Here is a 21,668-nt window from a genome sequence, read left to right as displayed (position 1 = left end):
CACTATTTTAACCTTTTATAAGAGCCCTGGGTAATAACGTCTTCAGCTGCACTGTTCTGGATAACTGGAGAACTAAGCTACAAACCTCCTTCATGTATGGCATACCTACGACACGAATACAAAATTTCGTACTGTAGAGGAAGCGAGCCTTGCCGCATGACTCGGCTGGGCATTACCACTGCGCAGGCTTGGACTTGGCCCGGGTTCGATCCCGGGTCTGGTCAAGTGGGTTTTGTGGTGGACAAAGTGGCGCTGGGGCGAGTTTTCTCCGAGTACTTCGGTTTCCCCTGCCAGTCTTCATTCCACCAAATTCTCCATCATCATAATCACCCGGGGCAGGCTACAATAGGCCAATGAGTTGCCGCCGTGCTGAGTAGACCCAGTTGGACTCATCCCCCCCCCAACTAAGCGAATTAAAAAATAACACTGGGCGCAAAGTCTCTTGTTAGGATAGGAATATAGATGAGAGACAAAGAACCTGGGGACGTCCCTGGCACAAGATGGTATACGATCATGCGTAAACCCCGCCCATAATATGTTAAGAAGAGGCATGTCCGAATTATTTCCTGGACGCCCAATTTAACCACTGCATACTAATAAAATAGGGCCGGCAGGTATCGAGTAAGTGCTGTAGCTGGGCCGCGCCATAGCTCAAGCGGTTAGTCGCTGGCTTCCCACCACGGCGGCCCGGGTTCGATCCCGGGTCTGGTCAAGTGGAATTTGTGGTGGACAAAGTGGCACTGGGGCAGGTTTTCTCCGAGTACTTCGGTTTCTCCTGTCAATCTTCATTCCACCAATTGTTACACAATCATCCTCACCTATCATCTGGGGCTGGTACAATAGGCCAGAAGTGACCGCAGTACAAGGGACTTAGTCCCACCGCACTAACAATAAAACAAAAGCGCTGTAGCTAGAATAAGCTACATGCTGCACAACTGTTATCTCGTGGACCATACTAAGTAGTGTTCTGTCTTGTAGCTTGTTTCGAAACAGTTCTGAATATGCTGACACAATGTCAAAATATTCATGTATATGGAATGATGATAATTAAGTTTAATCTTCTATTTGTTTGCGTGCTTATTCAGCCTCCCAAACTAAAAGTTGCAAAGAACGCACAGGCAAAAGAATGAAACAAAGCAAGCGTTACACACATAAAATACAAAATCTGGGAACTTCTGTTGTTCAGACTATATAAAAATTGAAAAAATCAATCATGCCAACAAGTAAGTGGAGAGAAAAAAAAAGTATTTATAATTAATTATATTCCTTTTGAATACAATTGCTATTTTAATATTTATGGAAACAATGTAATAATAATAATAATATTACCATCAACATAAATTCCTGCAGGAAACCCAATTAGCCTCACATAACTGTCGTGTTACTGGTTTAATTGAACAGCATGGCATGTTGAAACTTAGTTCAAAAGGAGGAAAATAATTCATAGAGACGTTCCGATTGCAGTTAAATACTCAATTAATTAAGGTTACGTCAAATACAGTTTATTCATAACCACCTAAATGAGAGCCATACTCATGGAATATCTTGAAGATCTCTCTAGGAAATAAAATCGTAATTGTGCTGCAGGAGATTACGAGTGCGCACGCGCTGTTTACAATAGTATTCATTTTGCCAGTAGATGGATTTGCTAATAATAGTCTCTCTGTTGTCAGCTATCGTCACTTTCATGAAACATATTTATCTTCTGAAGATCTTTTAGCAACCTCTATCCTTTCAAAACTGGACGTTATGGTTGGATTATGAGAAGACGAAATGGAGCCCCTAATTATTATATACAAATTGGTGAGGGGGGACGCAGTAGTCGTGTCATATTGCACTACGTAAAACTGAGTACGCCTAACGGGCCCAACTGATTGTGAGTAGATTTATCCTGCCCCTACCACCTGAGGACGGAGACAGATCCAGTCTCCGAATCGTTGTGGGGTTTTTTTTTCTATGTACCAGCCGATGGATAGAGTCCAAAATAAACCCAATAGTTCTGTACTTAAACGCTAAATTTAATACAGAAGGACTACAATGCATAGACAGTATACGAATCATAGTAACCTTGAGGACACGCATTTTACTCGAAAGACAGAAGGCACTTCAATGCACTCTGCCATCTGCTGGAATTCCAGAAAATATTTCCAATTGATAGCAGTGGATAGATCATCCGTAACAAAATTTGCTGGAGTAATTACGTCAATGGAGTTTCTTTTACTGTTTGGATAAGTGTAAGATAAGAACAGTTTATAAGTGATATTTTTCTTTTAAATTTTAATTTTTACTCGTATCAGAAAGATACAACTTACACTCAGCCATCTCTTGCCAGAACCTGAATTTGAAAATAAAGATAAACTGTTTATTTTCAAGGGCATTCACATTGATTTATTAATTCTAGACTTATTTAACTATGCTATAAAGCATTGGAGAGTAGAATTACTGTGCATAATAAATTGCAAAGGATGTAGAAGAAAACTGTCATGTCTAACATTAGGAAAACAGTACGCCATTTGTCTGGAGGGACTGAGGAAAATCACATAAAAGAATAACCGTTCAAATTTCTGAAACTACTGAACATATTTCAGTTAAATTCAGTATTGCTGGGTCAACATCAGATGCTGTCAAGCTGCACTCAAACTTAACGAAATGGAAAAAAAAGTAACTGTAAATGTCCTGATACAAGTTTTTCAGCATCTATAAGTCAATATTAAGGTCAGTCAGTATGTTATATTATGAAAACAGTAAAAATCCACACATTTCAGAGTAGAGTTACAATTTTTACTTCTCTGACTCTCTTGTGGTGTTTAGTAATAACTTCATTGATATCTAATTAGCACAGAAGTTTCAGCAATGTGTTACTGACATTCAATTACGTTACATGAAGGCCATAGAAATAAAATTACGAAAAATAAATGCGGCTTAGGAGACTTCACACAATTTATATTCACCTGCATTGAACACAGTTAAGGGCCACTAACAACCCGGTCTTTACTTTGTGTTCTACTCACATAGACCCTTATTCGCTTAAAACAAGGTGGCATACATTCCACGCGGGGATACTGGGGTGCTTTGAAATTGTGTGCAATAGCCTGATTGAATGTACCTAGAACATGTATAAATTTCATATCAATTGATCCTAGAATTCTGGAGTTATTGTCAAATTAAAAAAACTAGTATTTGCAAAATTTATATCTTCTTCCTCAAATTTCAGTATCTTTGGATGCAATTCGAATATATATTTGCCACATTACCTGCAAGTGAACTTGGTATGGATTTTTACAATTTTTGGTTGTTTATTTCTAATAAAATATTCAGCTTAATTAGGCATAAATACTAAAAAATATTTAATGACCATAAAGATTTATTTTGTTTTATTATTATTATGAAACCTGAAGGGAAAATCCATGCCAACTTTTGCAAAGCTCGACACGGTAAAAACCAGGAGAAATTTCTTGTTTATGCCACAGTATTTGTAGACCAGATATACTTTTAGTGCAGGAAATGAACCCAAAACACACGTTGAAAAAAAAAATCTAAAATATACACACGTGCAGGAACACGCGGGTATTTAAAAATGGCGGCTAAATCAGCCTTTTGAAGGGGCGTAAGAGGCTTAAACTTCATGGAGAATTAATGATTTCTGTGGCTTTGGTTTTTGCTAAAAACATAAGATCGTATTTTTCGAAAAACGCCTGAATTTGATGTAAAGTGCGCATGCATATATGCACGTACACGTAAGTATTTTAAAATGGCGGCCGCATCAGCTGTTTTGTGGAATGTACGGGTTTCACACTTGTCGAAGACTTTCATCAGGCACTGGCCTTAATTTTTTTCTAAAGACTTAAATCAATTTCTTTTTCCACACAAAACAGCTTGGTGTTCTCTAAAATTGATTTGCTTCGATTATATTATAATTTTTAATTGAATTTATATTTTATTTATTAATGTGTTCTTATTTATCAACATGTCGTCTTCCTCACGTTTCTTTGTCCGTTTTAAATTAACCTTACATAAACATTTTCCTGTATATCTACGGCAATTTTATTAGTTCAATNATATATATATATATATATATATCATTAATCTGATAAATTGTGATAAATTTCATTTTAAGTGATAGTGTTTTATATATACGAGTAATATGATCAATAACACTGTCAATTAAAAATTACGAAATTCATCACAATTTATTCGAAAGCTGTAGTTAATTTTGATTTAATTATGCGAGAGTACATCAGCTGAAGAATCCCTGAAACATTAATACTGAATGAGATGTTGGCATGGTAAGGGACGAAGAGTAAGCAGGATATTAAAGGACAGCAAAGCCTATTTTAATGTAAAATCTCTGTATTCGCACAGAGGAACTGAAGAAAACCATGACAATCAACAGTCAGGGTAGTTGGTAGTCAGTTGATACAGCATCATCGCAATGTAAGTATGGAATATTATTTTTCCGTTCGAATTGCACATCTATATAGCAGGTTTCGGACTGTATTCACAGCAATTAACTAACCTCTTGCATGGAGCTCAGTCCATCTTGAGAAATCGTCAATCGCTCAGTTAGTCAAAAACTTCCCATCACTCTATGGAACCCAAAGGTTCATTACCGTTTTCACAAGAGCCCTCCCTTGATCCGTATCCTGAGGTAGATGAATCCAGTCTACACCACACCCTCCTATTTCTCTAAGATCCATCTTAATATTATCCTACAATCTATATCTATGTCATCCTGGTGGTCTCTTTCCTTCTGACTTCGTCATGAAAGCCCTGTATGAATTCTGCAACTGCAATCAGAGTTCAGAGGATAGGCCCTCTGAAGCTAGTGTAAATCCTGGAGTTATGTGTTGGTTCCCTGACAGCTGAAAGCAATGAATCACAAGGTACGAAATTGAGAAGATGCAGTTGTTTTTATTGTCAAGGTAATAAAATTGTCTGTGTCTTACGTAGTAAACGTTTTCAAATTACTTTCATGCAGTGACATACAAACATCCAACAGGATACATTTCCCTTTAGAATGAAGACACAATTATAGTTACTAATGATATACAAAACAATACAGCAACAATAAATTACATAATATTTTTCAGAAATACAGTGCAGTGCGATTAGAAACTTACATATACCTGCTATCTTACGTACAAATACCATAGCTGAGGCTTTTATATTCAATAACAGGAGTGTTGATTTGGGAAGATCTGTTAACAATTAAAGAGATGTTATAATAAATTAATAAGAACAATCTCTGGATTGGAACATGAGTTCATGGCACTGTATGGCATTTGTCAACTAGCTATAAAATTTGGTCGGTCTTGAAGTAAGATGCCTCTGCAGACGCCAACAACTTGTCACAATAATAAAATTTCCCCAGTATGTAATGAGGATGTTCATATATTGTGCCATACGTTACACAGGAAGACCTACATTAACATTTTGATGTTTCGTAGTTTTAATCATCAAGTTACGTGCGCAAATCACGCCAAAGAGCCACTTCGCATGCAGGCAACAAAATGGCCTACTGTTATTACTGTACATTTTACAGGAGAAGGGAATATCGAAATTATGTCACGATTATGGGTAAGTTAAAATAAATTAATACATTCGAGACAGTAACCTTAATGACAGATAATGTAAATAAGATTGAACCCATACTGAGAAGCAGAAATTCTGTTATATTCATATCATTAATGAAACGTCAATTACGCATTGCTGTAACATTGGTTTAGGGCCGCGCCATAGCTCGAGCGGTTAGTCGCTAGCTTCCCTCCGCGGCGGCCTGGGTTCGAGCCCGGGTCTGCTCAACTGGGATTTATGGTGGACAAAGTGGCGCTGTGACAGGTTTTCTCCGAGTACTTCGGTTTGCCCTGCCAATCCTCATTCCACCAAATTCTCCATCATCATAATCACCCGGGGCAGGTACAATAGGCCAATCAGTGACCGACGTGCGGAGCGAACCCAGTTGGACTCCATCCCCCACTATGCGAATTAAAAAGAAAATCATTGGTTTATAAAGACACGACTGTCGCCATTGGTTATAACATCCTGTAAATACATTTTCGGTTTCAATATTATGAAGTGGAGAACATATTTTGGGCTTCCCAATGCGATACCTTCAGGTCAATAAAAAGCATGTGCTCAAGTGCATAAACCTCTTAATCGCTACAAGCCATTTAGAAGCCGATCAGAGTGACCGCGCGGTTTTTGTCATCAAATGTCTTCGCCTGCTCAAACACTGGGATCGTGGGTCCGAATCCATTCGAATCATGAACGTCTGTCTGTTTCTTCTGTGTTTGAGTTCTGAGTAATTATCGGCCTTGCGACAGGGCTGATCCCCAGTTCAAGGAGTTCTACTAACTCTCTTTAAGTTTAATGATTTCATAAATAATTTTGAATGGGAACAAGTCATACAGCCTAATCCGTGAGGGGAAAATAGTAATGGTAATATATTATTTAAAAACTGACTCATTTAACGACGTCGGGAATGGATTTATAGAAAAATAATTTTCAAAGCCAATATCAATCGAATTGTACAACCATTTATGTTGCAGGGGCTATCGTCTTCCCAATGATTTTTATACTTATTACAATAATATAACTTTTCGCTACGAAAGCCAGTAACAGAAGTTAAATTCAGTTCCATCTCATCTCCCTCACACTGTACAAACAGAGGAAGGTTACATTTAAATAATATACAAATAAACGAAGTGACTTAAAATACTTTTCTTACTTGTTTTATCTTCACAATAACATAATCAAGATAATCTAGCTGAAAATAAAAGTTGTAATGAGAATTTATGGGAGGGTGATAGGGAAAAGGGAAAGTAAGAAAAAGAGGAAGAGAGAAGACGGAAAAGGTTTCAGCAGAAGAAAATGGAGACAAAATTTTGAGGAGTTGAAGAGAAGTAATTAAGTGTTAGGAAAAAACCGAAGACGGAGGTATAAAAACAAAACCCGCGTGCTTTTATATGGTCTCCATGTCTGACGAGTTGTCTGAAAGAGATATGATTTTTCTGTATTGACTTGGAACAGATACGATATTGTTGTGTGAGACACGTTGTTGCTGCAAGATAATGCTTTGTCTATGAGAAAGATTAAGTTCCTACACTGAAGGCAATTTCAACTCAGTTCATTTAACGAACTCGATCAATACAAAGGTCAAAATGCTGTAAACACTGCACGGCCAATGAATGTTGTCAGTCGCTTCCGTTCCTAACCTAACCTAACACATTTAAAGCACTATTAACAATACAATGCTTTTTGGAAGAGATGTAAATAACCAAAATAATGAATCATAAAATTCAAACCCTTTTTTTCGCATAAGGATATATGAATTTCTTATGTTAAATGTCATTACTTGTTGCACTGTGTATAATATTTGCCAAAACAATGTTTTATGTCCATTTTATTTATGCAGCTTTCCTTAACTATGAGCCAATAAAATACATAATGTCTTACAGATTTTAAAAATGTATTATACGAATGTAATATGATTAATATTCTAACAGCCTTAATTAATAACATAGCGTTAAAAATTCTTATACATAAAGAGTTCGAAATGGAGTCGAACTGACCAATAAACGTCCCAGTTTGACCGCATGGAAGCACATAAACATATAACCGGGAATCTGAGTTAAAACCTTTAAATTAAAAACTACAAATCCCGTAGGTATGTCAACATATTTTAATAAACCACAATAACATTAAGGTATCATGTCAAAGTTTCTATCTCCCCCCCCCACACACACACATGCACAGCAGAAATGCCAGTTCACTGTAGTATTACTTGAAGAACACCAATGAAAAATCGAATTTCTGGACAATTAGATGAATTCTGTTAAACCTCCATATATAATCATACGAAATTAGGCAAAAGTTTAAAAGCTTCACAGTCCAAATGTTCTGCATCCACAAATAAAATATTACAAGCAGTTTCTTATTTTACGCTCTTAACAATGAAACGTGGAATTTAAATTACACTCTTCTTTAAAAACGTTTCATAAATTTAAAAGTAATACACGATGAAATATACTTTGTTATCGTGCTGCATTCTTATGCTTTATAATGGCTATTCCCAAAATGGGGAAAAAATCTTACATGGAAAATTTATTACCATAACGGACTTTTATAATAACACCAATAAAAACGTAAATATCTAGATATTTCTTCAACGAACGCGAACAGAATTATCTGTGCTGTCCACACTGATGAATTCTTTCATCAGTTAAATTATCTTGAAACACCATTTTTCAATTCTGGTTGTCCGGAAATATTTATAAGGAATTCCACATGGTCGTGTCTAGTGTATGAAATAAAATATACAGTTTTATCTGCATGTGTTCGCTGGCAATTTTTGTTTCCAAGACGTAATTCTGCAGGAAATGAGGTTCTCACATTAACGCCCTTGTAGTCCGCTGAAAGTCATACAGCTTGCTACTTCCTTTATACTGGCTTCTTGCTTGGCTTAGTCTTCGAACCTGAAGATGCAGACCAGACCGGACGAGACGTTCCTCTGAAAACGTGAGTTGGCTTTCATCGGACTAAAGGTGGTATAGTCCAGAATACAGCACTCTGAAATGCAATTATTTTTGGCTTACTGACTCTGGAGACAAATCAACCATGATATTTTGGCCTTACAGTCAAACTGAGTTGGTTCTGTTCCATTTCGAACACTGAACAAAAGTCTTCACTGGGAAGAGTCTCGAACAATTATTCAGTAATAGACTGAAATTACATTAGTGAAAATGAAGCACAATTTTATATGATTCATTTCCTTCACACGGTGCAATGAGAAAATTTTGTGTTGATATTCACCTTGTAAAGACATATCCGTCCACGTACAGCCAGACCACGAAATTAAGGCAACATTTTAATGACCACCTATTATTATTATTATTATTATTATTATTATTATTATTATTATTTTTATAGACTATCCTATTTTGTATTTTGTTTTTTAATTATTTTTGTGTATTTCTTTCTATTCGTGCTAGCTTTGTAATTGGCCTCTGTGCTGTTAAGTTTGCACGTAAATAAACAAGAACTGAAGAATTGAATAATTATTATTATTATTTCTCCATGGAGGCTTTAGTCCGCAAGTGAACTATATCGACTGAGCGACCGCCGCCTGTCGGCGAAGTCAGTGCCAACTTTAGCGGATAGATGGTGTCGCGTGGTCAGCTTCACGAATCCCCACAGAAGTTAATTTCTGTTTTCTAGAACGGAATTATTATTATTATTATTATTATTGTTATTATTAAAATTTTATAAATTGCCTTCTGTTTGTCATTGTGTTTGTATGTATTTTTTTTTTATTTTCTTTACTCGTGTTCACTTTATTACTGGCTTTTGTGCTGTTAATTTAGAACGTAAATAACTGCATTGAAACGAATAATGTTCATCGTTAAGTTGCATACACTGACCAAAGTCAGGAGAAAAAATGTTGTTCCGAGCATGGGACCTCGGCTGGCCATAAACACTAACGTATTGAGCATCTTGGGCACTGCTTGAAATAAAGTGTTACAGGATATGATAATACATCTATAGATTAAGATTTCAAATTATGTAGAAATTGAGCTCAAAAGGTTACATTGAAATTTTAAGAAATGTAAAAAGAAAGCAGTTAAAAAGGCGTTGGAGATTAAAAAATTATTGCAATTAATATAATTATTTGAAAAAGATATTGCTACAAAATCACGGTTTCACTTTACTTTAGCAGGTAAATCTATTCGTTAATTTGAAATGCACATCTAACGAAAATTAGCATGCGTAAGAAATGATTTAAAGAGAATACTCATTATTAAAACTGTCTGACCAATGAATCTAACAGTTGCCTTTATCATTTAATACCGCTCTGAGTGGCTGATTTTGACTTCTATTGATTGCAGCTGGTACTTGCGTAGAGTTACGTAGTTACCGTTGCCGCTCTCTGACTTCGAGTGTGACAAAAATACTCTAACCATAATTTAATACGGTATAGAGAAGATGTCGGATTCGAATAAACTGGTTTATTCTTAACTAATCTGTGCACGTGTACACGTACTTACTGCAAGACTACAGTGTTTTACGTTACTAGTGCATCACCTATGTAAAAAATAACTGAAGGCTTAAGATACATTTGAATTCCTGGAAAATATTTTTCTTTAAAATAACAACTCTATACATAAAATACAAGACCATTGGAATCAATTATATATACTTATGGCGTAGAGAGTAGGCCTTAAGTGCAGGATCATATCCTACATTTGAAGAATATTAAAATAAATTTCATTTTTTTGTCAGTAATTACTGAGGTAAAGATAGACCGGCAGGCATTTTATGGGTGAAGTGAAGAGGCTCGTCATAGTAGCCGTAGTCATAGGCGGCCACACTGCTAGGAGTACAGTTATCGCCCTCATAAAAGTAGAAATCCTGCAAATAAAATATGTGAGGGACAAAAATGGATGTCATTTTTGGATTCAGCATACCAGGATTACTATGAAACACTTCTAGCTGTCCAGAAAACGGATGCATCGCAGACCAGTGCAATCCAAACGCAGTTTCTCAAGAACTGTTTTGATTTCAAGTATTATAATTGCATAATTTAATCCAAATGCTTAATTAGAGACGCTGTCAGTTGTCGAGATTATATAGTACCGAATGATGAGAAGTTTTGTTAATAATGAACTGGAATAGATGTGAAAGGAAGTGGTGACTCAATCTGAGATACTTTACCGGATATAGACTGGCGGGACTGAGGAACAGCCTAAAAATCCCAAGGCAGAAGCAGCCAGTCCCTGGGCCGACATTAAACCTCGAACATCCCGTATACAAAGCAGGAGAGCTTATAATGGCAGTACAGTATATAAATTAGACCTATACTGTCACTGTGCAGTAGCCTGCCGTGGGTACGTCTGTATGAGGCTGTAAATATGTAACGGTTTTAACTAAACTTTATTATAAAGAGGACTGCCTCTTTGGTTCATCTTCTATCGCAAGTAATTTATATCGGTTAGTTAAAATACTACCGCAGAAGAATGCGGCAACCTTATAATTCCAGTACCCGCAGGATTCACAAAATGCTGCACTATGCATCTATAGGAAGCAAACCGTGGCGCCTTCCATTTCTGCTTTGTACTCGAACTTTGCTTTACCCACGATTAATGACGTGAATAAATTAGGCGATGTGCGGTGCCAGAACTTGCTCCTACTTTTTTACTGGCATTATTCTCAGCCTCTATTTGTCTTATACATAAATTAATAATACGGTAATTTCAAACATGAATTCACAAATTAATGTTTTAGTTTTAGAATACTGTATTATTTTCTAGATGTAATTGAAGAATACATTTATTCCGACGCCTATAAAACGCTTTTCAATACAATTTATTCTAAATACTTCTGAGCCGGTTGTCTAGATAGTGTGGGACCCTCAACGTCTCACAACCCTATGGCCCTCCACGGCCTGGTACAGGGTCAGCTTTACTTACTTTTACTTCTTTCAATAAGCAAATAGACTCAAAGCAAAGGAGAAGGAAAATACTTATTAAATTTAAACTTTCCATATGTTTAAAGATATTAACTCATTTCATGGCCCTGGGGTCGACTCAGTCTCTAACAGAAATGAGTACCAGGAATATTCTTGGAATATTCTTGGGGTAAAGGGCTGCCGGCGCGTAAGGCTGATAACCTTACGGCCATCTATGAGCCGATTGTCTAGAAAATGTGGAGACCTCAACATCTCAAAACCCTATGGGCCTCTACGGCCTGTTACAGTGATAGCTTTACTTTTACTTAATTTATGCCATAATTTATGATGTATCATGTTATATTTCAACGAAATAATTTAGCTCTGATTGGAATACGGCTGAAAATGAATTAAGTCTGTCCTGAGATTCATCGAATAGTGCATATATATTACTAAGTTAATATACGAGATCAACACTCGAAATATATAATATGTAAAACAGTTTTCTAACAGTGAAACATTAGAGATATTTGTCATAGCAAAAACATATTCATTTTGTTAAAGAACATAACAGGCATAAGCCCATAACGAAGAGATTAGTCGCAAACGCAACTATCGGATGATATTAATCTCAGAGAATTTAGTTCCACACCGCCATCAACAACCACTCAACAAATATCCACACCCACAATCTGTTGATAGAACAGGAAATGCGCATAATATTGAGCGCTGCTGTGCAAATCACGCACGTAGCTCACAGTAATTAATGAGAAAAAGCCATGTCTCTCGCTAGGAGATATTGTGGCCTCTTCGTCCAAACACTGAGGTGAAATTAGTAGGTAGACCATCAGTAGCAGTAGCGGAATTATGTCCCGGCACTGGGGACAAAAGCAATCCTCACGTCCTCACATATTTATACACCACACCAAACACAAGAACACTAACAAGCATGAGCACCAATGCGGTGATAACCTTGGCGAAGGCATTGAGTCCCGTGTCAGACGGATCAAGGGGACTTGAATTGGTCTGGTTACTCCTACGCCTTTTTCCTGCCAAACCACGGGCTAGAGCTGGGAATGCCAGGCTCTGTGTGAACGTCAGTTTATGCAGCGACTCAGACAGGCTGTAAGGGCCAACGCTTCCTCTGGCTGCAGCTCTCAGCAGCGCGTATTCCAGGTCCAGTGCGTCTAGCAACGAATACCGCGCTGTCATTGTGGAGCTCCTCCGCCTGTCCCGATCCTGCTGGAGCCACTGGTCCGAGGTTCTCGAACTCATTGACGTCACGGCTGCTGCAACGCTTGTCATTGAGGATGTGGTAGACGAGGAGCATGACGCCGTGAAGCCGGATATTGAAACTACGGGGAACTCGCTCATATCCTCCACGGAGGCTTGGTCGGGAGAGCTGGGTGCTCTGAGAAGACGGGCATGGTCAGGATGCAGTAGGGCACTACTAGGACGTCGTGCCCCTCCCGCTGTTGGTGAAGGGGATGATGTGGGGATTGCGGGTGGTTGAACCACCACCGCGCACTGGATCGCCCCTGAAGAAGGACTCACCTGCAATATATAGCACAAACCAAATGTTAAATTCAGAAAATTGAAATACTGGAGCCGGGATAGCTCAGTCGGTATAGTGACAGGCTATGGCCTAGACGGCCGAGGATCTATTCCTGGAAGGGCCAAGAGATTTCTGTCTTCTCCACAGCGTTTAGACCGGCTCTGGGGCCCACCAAGACTCCTATCCAATGGGGATCGTCGGCTGTTTTTCCCCTGCGTAAAGCGGTCAGGACGTGGAGCTGAACACACACCTGTATTCTATGCCGAGGTCAAGAATGGTGGAACTATACCTTCACTCCCCCATATGTCTTCATGAAGTGGTGTTCAATTAATTAAGCACAAGGACAACTTTTACCTATTTACAGTAAATAATAATAAAGTTATCTTTTTTATTTCCTACATTCAAGATTTACCGATACTTTTCTACAATAGAGCAGATATTCTGCAGAAGGGTTCCCCATAAATCACTGCTCCTAACAAATATTTCATAAATAATAGGAATAGTAATGGGATGGCAACGGTACATTGCATAAAGAATTGTAAATTGTATTAAAATTTGTGTATGCGTTCTTGGAGAACATAACAACTTCAACAGTTTCAAACTTGAGGCAGAATATTCCAATTTCTATCAATTCCTCTAGCCATATACAATTAAACAAAGGGAGAAAGTTTACATTATTCGACAGCGTATAAATACTTCAATGTGTACGTTTAATTATTCTGGTAACAATTCATTATAGACTAATACAAAACAAATATAACATGTACAATTATGGATAACATAACGCAAATCTGAAACACGAGACAGGCTGTTTCTCATCATCTCATAACCGGCTGAAACACGGTATTTAGACTTCTAGAATATTCTGCAGTAACTCTTCAAAAATTATTTTGACTATCTAATATCCTATCATGAATTTTAAGTGGCAAAATTAGAGTACATTACTGCTTCAAACCTGCAGACAGCCAACAGCACAATGCACCTCAAGTTCACACGTCACGCGAGAACTCAACCCTGGTCTACAAAAGCTATAGCAATCACAATTTGAATTTCAATGTCTATCGATCGCATGATATTTGTTGAAACGTGGTGGCTGCAAGAGTGGCGTTAGTTTCACCCAATAATTCTCGCCGAGGCTGAGATCAATAGAATCTTCTGTGAGAAACCCGTCCCACATAATGATTACGTCAACTGTAAGGCACGTAGATCGCTGCTTAAAATTACGTTTCCCGATGTTAACACTGATCTTTGTGTATGCGTGCATGTAGGCCCATGAGTGGTACTGGCTTTATGGAGTCATCAGTTGAGCAGAATATATTACAAGAGATAAGCTGCAGATTAAACGGAAAGGACGTAGTAACAGTTACATAACGTACTTCTCTGGCCAGTACGCATATTGGGAAGCACCGATGCGTACCGGCAAACTCGTCACAAGTCTCACATCTGCCGGCGAATTAAATATTTCAACATTGAGACTAAACCGAGCATCAGAGCACTGGAATATGTTTTTATATATATTTTTTAAGAAAGCAGCGATTACTACACCAACAGTAAATAACAACAGGGTAATGAAGTGCACTATAATTTGGAGTAAGCTTGTTTTCCAAAAACGTCATTTAAAAATTTCCATACTCCATTAAATTTTATTTAAATTTACTCCTGATTCAGCTCATACAATGAAACAATCACACTTTAAGAAGAGGCATATTTTCTGGTATACAATTTATATCTCCTTTAACTCTGGGGCATGCGGTAGCGTAGTTCACTGAGCCACTATGCTACAAGCAGGAAGGTCGCGGGTTCGAGTCCCGAGTCACTCGTCCAAGGAACCTTACCGTCTATGTAAAAAAGATTACGAAAATGAAGAAAAGGCCGGGGACCAACAAAGGGCTGTAGTGCCACTGATTAATGAAATTTAAGAGGCAAAGGATTGACATTTTTATTTGCTGAACTTCTATATCATTAGCACTCTTTCAGGTGATGTAATGGTTTATGTTCTTCTTCTTCTTCTTCCTCTTCTTCTTCTTCTATTCCTGTTGCTCCCACTTGGAGAATAGGACATCCGTGAAACGCTTCGTTTCAGTTCAGTTTCTTAATCTTAGACAGTCGGTAGGACTCCTTGGACAGGGCATCAGCCCGTAAAAAGGCCGCTACCTAACACAAACACAGAATAAACAGAGACAAACATCCATGCACTGAGTGGGATTCGAACCCACGATCCCAGTGTTCGAGCGGACGAAGACATTTCAGGCCTTAGACTATGCGGCCACCGTGATAGGCCATGGATTATATTAGCAAAGATTAATTTACATGCACCGACAATATCAGAAAAGAAAATTCTAGGACTGTTATTTGCAAATGATTTAGCTATTTCGCCCATTATATTTAATGATTTATAGAAAGAAACAGACCAAGCCATGAAGTACTGCGGAGATTGAAATTTAAATGTAATTTAAATAAATATAAAATAACAGGTTTTAATAAAGGACGTAGACTAGAGACAAAAGTAAGATGAATTATGTATGACAAGCAAACAGAAGTGGCAGGCGAAAGAAATGATTTACAAGTAACGCAGAAACGTGGGTGCTAAGAGAAGAAGACAAGAGGATATAAGAAGCAGTGACACAATGAAACAATTAGGAACAGAACGAATGGTGGAAGAGATACACGAGTATCAAAGGAAATTGCATAATCATGTAGGGAGGGCGGTTCCTTAACCCCTGCCGTGGTAAACACACTGTTATCACACCGCTGGAAGACGGGACACTGGACATCATAGAAGAAGATGGACGCAATAATTCCTTTACTCCCGGGGTGGGTTATGATTCCAGTCTCACATCCAATGGGTACAGAATACTCTTTCCCCGGGGGTAAAGCGGCAGGGGAGTACAACTCATCACTCACCTCCATCTAGTGCTGAAGTCAAGAAAAGTGGATCTATACCTCCACTCCCCAATATGTCTTCAAGGTGTAGTGGTTACCTAATTAAGCACAGGGAAAACATTACCTTTCTTACCATTACAGGTTCTGATTCAATTACTGTAGTTGCAAAAGAAAAAGAATAAGTGTGGCATTAGAAAACAGAGGAGCGTGTAATAGACAAAAGACCATAAAAACAGCAAGAGACAGATCCTTATTGCTATAAGAATGGCTGACATAATGTTAAAGGTTTTGGAAAGTGTAAATGATGTGTTAAATGAATCTAAGGTGATGGGTGACGTGAAGATTTGGAGCTGAAATGGAGGATGGAAAGATATTGATAAAATTCATAAGAAATTTTGAAAGCAACTGTAACTACGGGTGTGGCAGAATTGGAGGCAGAAGGATGAGATAAAAGGGGCAAGGTTCTGAGATGGCAGTGAAGTACTGGTTACATCTGTTACACATGGAGACTCATGAGATAGGAGTAAAGTAATTAAAAGGGGGATTACAGGAACTGAGTTAAGCATGTATTTAGCAGAAATCAGAGATTCTTGTAAATGTGGCATTACATAAAGCTGTAATGATTTAGAAATCATTCTACAATATAAGCGAACATATGTCATTGGAATCTTAATGTGACATGCAACATAAGTAGAATACGGAGCAATGCAATGATGGATATATGGAAAATGAGAGTTTTTGGCCAGCTTGATTGAAAGCAGAGATTTGGAAATCAGAGTTGTTTGGGAAAGGAAAGTGTCCCCAGTGTGTGGGAGTGAAAGATGCTAACATATAAAACTAATATTTTGGGAAACAAAAATTGGAGAGAAAAATGCTTATGTACTGGTAGCAAAGGGGGAAGAATAAATGAGGATTCGGCATACAAGAAAATAATAAATTGTAAATGTAACCGAGTTAAAGAAATATTGGAAAAATTTTAGGATTAGATATAAATGGGAGAATGTACACCCTTAATTTCATGTTATCAGGGAACAGAAATAGAGAAACAGTAACAATAGCGGTATGGTAGTGGTGTTGATTGCAGGACTAGAGTGGAAGAAAACAGAACTAATGAAAGTGGTAATACGAATATGGGAAGAATCTTCTTTTAAATGAGAAAGCTGCTTTCGATATATAAGACAATATGGCTTCAGGTAAAGAATTTGTGTGGACACAGATACATGTAATTTAATTAAATACAACTCAATAAGCTGAAGCTGATTGAAACTATCGGTTCCTCCTACGTGTAATTGGTCACTACCAATCATTTTGCCATTGATGTTACATACTCGTACGTCACGAAGCGCCCTTAAATAAAACGTAGTGGCCGAATAAATAAACAGATGACCTTCACCTGTACCGAATCGATGCCGGAGTCATGTTGCAGGCCCAGCTCACCGCTCGACGCCGCTCCGTCGTCCGTTGGGAACACGAAGCTCTGACCATCTGCTTCTCCACGAGGAGAGTCCTGACTGGGCCACACCTGCAGCAGGGGCAGTGAGCAGGCCGGGAGACTACCTCGAGGCTCTGGGTCCTCGCCCCCACCTCCAAGTCCAGCCTCCTCGCACCTGTTGCCTCCGTTGCTGCTGCCACCTCCGCCAGAATCGCTGCGATTTCCTGCCTTGACGGCGCTCCAGAGCTTCTTGAGCCCCAGATCTCTCAGTGGCATCTGCGACACAAACCAGGAAGTGCAGGAGTTAACGTACGTCTTACATGTCAGTGCAATACATTCTATTGTAATGGAACATGCGGCACAAACCAGCAGGTAAAGGAGTTAACGTGTTACATGTCAGTGTAATGCATCTCATTTTAATTGAAACTGTAGCACAAATCAACAGGTAAAGAAATTCACACATATGTTACATGCCAATGTAACGCATTCTACTGAATCTGCGGCACAAGTCAGCAGGACTTAACGTGCGTGTTACATGCCAATATACATAATACATGCCACTCTAACGAAATATATGACCCAGACGAAGTGCGTTATCTACAGAAATTATGGGCCAGTTTATTACGTTTTAATGTACTTCCTTTTAGTCTGCGTCAGAAATTAGTTATGCTGTATGTTACTTTCTGAATATATTAATTGTATCCACGAAACGTATCAACAAATTATGATTCTCCAAATCCTGGTTGGAGGTCAGAACACACTACTTCTGATATCATATTTTTTATTTTCGTGAGACAGCAAAAAATTCTATAATTTAGTGACACAAACATTTTACTATTTAAAAACATGCAACATTTACATTTAAACTCTCGGAAGTTAGTGAAATACGTGATATATTGTGAACTCTACAGATAAAGAATATGAATATTTATATAGAAGAAAATTATTCTTAACATAGCTCAGGCGGTTCAACGCTGGCTTGTCACCGTGGAGGCCCGGACTGAATTCGAATTGAATTCTTGTGACATTCGTGGTGAAAAACGTGGTAGTGGGGCAAGATTTTCTTCCGATCATCAATCATTCACTGCTTCATGCTCACCTATCACTGACCTCAGCTATGCAATTACCATGAGCATGTAGCAGTTTATGGCATTCTCATTCTGTAAGGCTGGTTACAACGTAAGGAATATTTTTAGTCTGCCGCGATTATAGGTGTGAATAATGCATTGCATGATGGACTCTTAGATTTTACGTGTAGGCCGATTCTACGAAGAGTAAATTGCGCCTCCAGCTGCTGTTGAGCTGCTAGTATATGTTTAGGGGTTCGGATCCTCAAATAATATCTTCAAAATACGGATCAAACCAACGATGTTATAGTGCAGAATATAGTGTCCAGTATCGTAGAAAAAATTAATGATCACTGAAACGCACATGAATATGCTGTCTCAATGGGAGGAGATGTCTTCATCTTCCACCTCCTACTTACAAATTTTTATAAGGCCTGTTTTGGTTTAAACAAAGGAGGATAATCTCAATTTATAACTATTTATTGGCAGAAGTTATTACTGTGCATCTAGAAGAGAATTACATGAAGTTTGCCAGATACATAAAGTAGTTCTATGAAAGTTGTTTACTTGAAGACGTTTTAAGTAGCTGAGACTACACAGTATCGAATGATAAGATGAACACTATATGATAAATTACAAAGAATGTGAAAGGAAACGCTTGTGACCAATTTCGAGATACTACCCCAGCATTTGCAGGAAGAGACTCAGTGAAACCACAGCAGAACTCAATCAGGAACCGCGAACCTTCGGAAAACAAGGAAGAAGCATTAACGTCTAGGCTGGTTTCCCGCGTCTATAAAAACTGACATGATGAAAACAAGTGAAAGAAGTTAATTCGCTAATTTTGTTTGGCATGTTAAGTGGTCAAATATTCATTTATGAAATTATTTGACATCAATTATTGGTTACTACTGTGGCGCATTCGCCCGTTGCTGGACAAAGACCTCAAAACGGACGAGTTCAGCCGTTGCTATGCAATAGGCGGATAAACAAAGGACCTTTTCTAAGCAATGGTCGGTAAACACGTTCCCGCAGAAACGATATCCAGTATATCGCTTGTCAATCGTCATGATAAGAATGGAAAGATTGATAGAGGCGGTGTTTTCTGTTGGATTCCCCGAGGTTATATAACGAGGGCATCAGCCGAGCTGCAATCAGTCAAATGAGTGAAGTGACGCCAAGAAGCTGGCTTGTGAGTGAGAGATCTGAGTTGAGAGTTCAGGTGTTGAATGTTAACCAAGGGGTACCAGCGTGACTAACGAAGCGGAAGAATCTCCATGGTTAAGATTCGTCACCAGGAAACGTCTAGTCAAAACACTGCAGTGGAACAGCCACTGTTGAGAACTTTCACCAAGCAACGACTGGTGAAAGCGGACTAAGAAGACATCGTGGAGTGATTTGTAGCGTTGAAATCAGAAATTGTGTTATAAATATTTGTAGTTACAACATGTAAGTGGTCAATACAGCTATTCACCAATCAATACCCCGTCTATAGTCACTCAAAATAGTGACACTACCTACTATTCAATTTGTAAGGATTCGCTTAATTATCTAAACTTTCATACTTTCAAAATTATTTTTCGAACTGGGCGATATTTGAAATGTAGGTTTCGTAATAACATTTGTAATATTAATAATAATTTTAGAACGTTTTAAAATACGTACCTGCACGTGACGAGTAGCAAAGCAGAAAATGACTAGTATGTATTGCAGGCGATTCAAGAATATGCACACGTCTGACGCTGTAAGACCTTTCTACACCAACCATAATTATACTAATGAACAAACCGTCTATTCCTATGCGAAAAATGTCTCTGTCAACTGCCGCCTGCTCCTCGCGCTGCGAGAGCTATAGCTGTCGAGGACGATGCATTTTAACCTGTCAAGAGCGCAAACTCCAGCAATAATTCCGCTCTGGCCTCCAAATTTACTTTCCCAACCCCCAGGCTACACTTAGAAAATTCATTTCTATGTTTATGAAACGCCATGAAATCACGCTTAGTGTTCGAACAGTATATATAACAGTTCAGTCATTTAATCAATGTTGTCATCATTCAGTTATATTAAGAATTACACCAACAGATGTTGAAAATAACCACGCTGACACATTTTTCTTAACACTTCATATTTTGTGCCGCCGCTTTCGTACAAAGCAAAGTCGTGCAGAAGAAGGAAGTGTCCTTGAATCATTTCAAATGGAATGTCAAATTCCTGTCTTCGTTGTGACCTTCAACGGTGCAGTTGTCCCTGTGTTTAATTAATTACGCGCCAAGTCATTAAGACATACGGGGTAGTGGAGGTATAGTCATACCATTCTTTGCCTCAGCCATAGACGGAGATGAATGGTCAGATTCACACTTCGGCCGTTTTACACCGGGGGAAAGATCCCCAGTACCCATCGTTTAGGAGATTCGGTGGGCCCCAGAGCCCGTCTGACAACTATGGGAAAGAGAAATATCTTTTGCTTCTGCCAGGAATCGAACCCCGACCCTCCAGCTCGTAGCCCGTCACTTTACCGACCGAATTATCCCGGCTCCTCAGCGGACAAACTAATTGACGTAATCATTAATGGAATAGATCCAGAGAGAGACTAAATGCCAGTGATTGCATACATAGGAGCCTCAGAAAGGTCACAATCGATCCAGAACACGGCTTATGGCCGTCGTAAATTCAGCTGAAGTTGTCGTTATATTCGTTCGCGATCTAACACCGTTTTACTTCTGTTAAAATTTATGAAACATGACACATATATTAAATAATGAGTTATTTATTTATTTATTTATTTATTAAGCAATCAGAATGTACAATTCTATAAGCTAGTTTGCTGGCGTAAGAGCTGTGATGCCCTTTAATCACGTGATGGGTCCCTTCCCCAGAGGGGGTTCCCCTTAGTTTTCTTCTAGGTCAGCTGGCCAGTATCTTCGGAGTTTTCGATTGTGCTGCGGTTCAACGAGTGGCTGTAGTATGTCGTTTGGGTGATTTGCCAGTTTGTTGTGGTGTGTGGAACTTTTTTCTCTGATGATACCTTGGTGTATGGCATTGTAACATGTTGCGCAACTGAGAACCCCCCTCCACCCTCCTCTCCACGGTAACGTAGCGCTCCCCGCCACTCCCCTCCGCGGTGACGTCACGCGGTGACGTAACGCGCAACGCTAACGTAACCGTAATCAACGTCCTACTGTGACGTGGCACTCATTACGCCACAGGCAAGCACTGCAGCTATATAAGTGGATGCACAGTGCGTATCGATCAGTTCGAGTTCCAGTGTGGCTACCGCCGAAGACATTC

General features: G+C 38.7%; 1 protein-coding gene across 1 annotated transcript in view; it reads right to left on the bottom strand.

Annotated features, from left to right (window-relative positions):
• Nucleotides 1-11,708: 11,708 nt before the first annotated feature.
• LOC111871680 (trans-splicing factor Raa3, chloroplastic) overlaps nucleotides 11,709-21,668 on the bottom strand; it is a 248,488-nt gene continuing 238,528 nt past the window's right edge. The window contains exons 3-4 of the mRNA XM_033754349.1: nucleotides 17,275-17,589; nucleotides 11,709-12,997 (exon numbers count right to left, since the gene is read on the bottom strand). Of these exons, the coding sequence (XP_033610240.1) occupies nucleotides 12,341-12,997; nucleotides 17,275-17,589 (972 nt within the window). The 3' untranslated portion in view covers nucleotides 11,709-12,340. The remainder of the gene's footprint in view (nucleotides 12,998-17,274; nucleotides 17,590-21,668) is intronic.

The sequence above is a fragment of the Cryptotermes secundus genome, unplaced genomic scaffold (genome assembly GCF_002891405.2).
Source record: "Cryptotermes secundus unplaced genomic scaffold, Csec_1.0 scaffold262, whole genome shotgun sequence".
NCBI lineage: Eukaryota > Metazoa > Arthropoda > Insecta > Blattodea > Kalotermitidae > Cryptotermes > Cryptotermes secundus.
The sequence above is the reverse complement of the archived record's forward strand: the minus strand, read 5'-3'. Positions and strand labels throughout refer to the sequence as shown.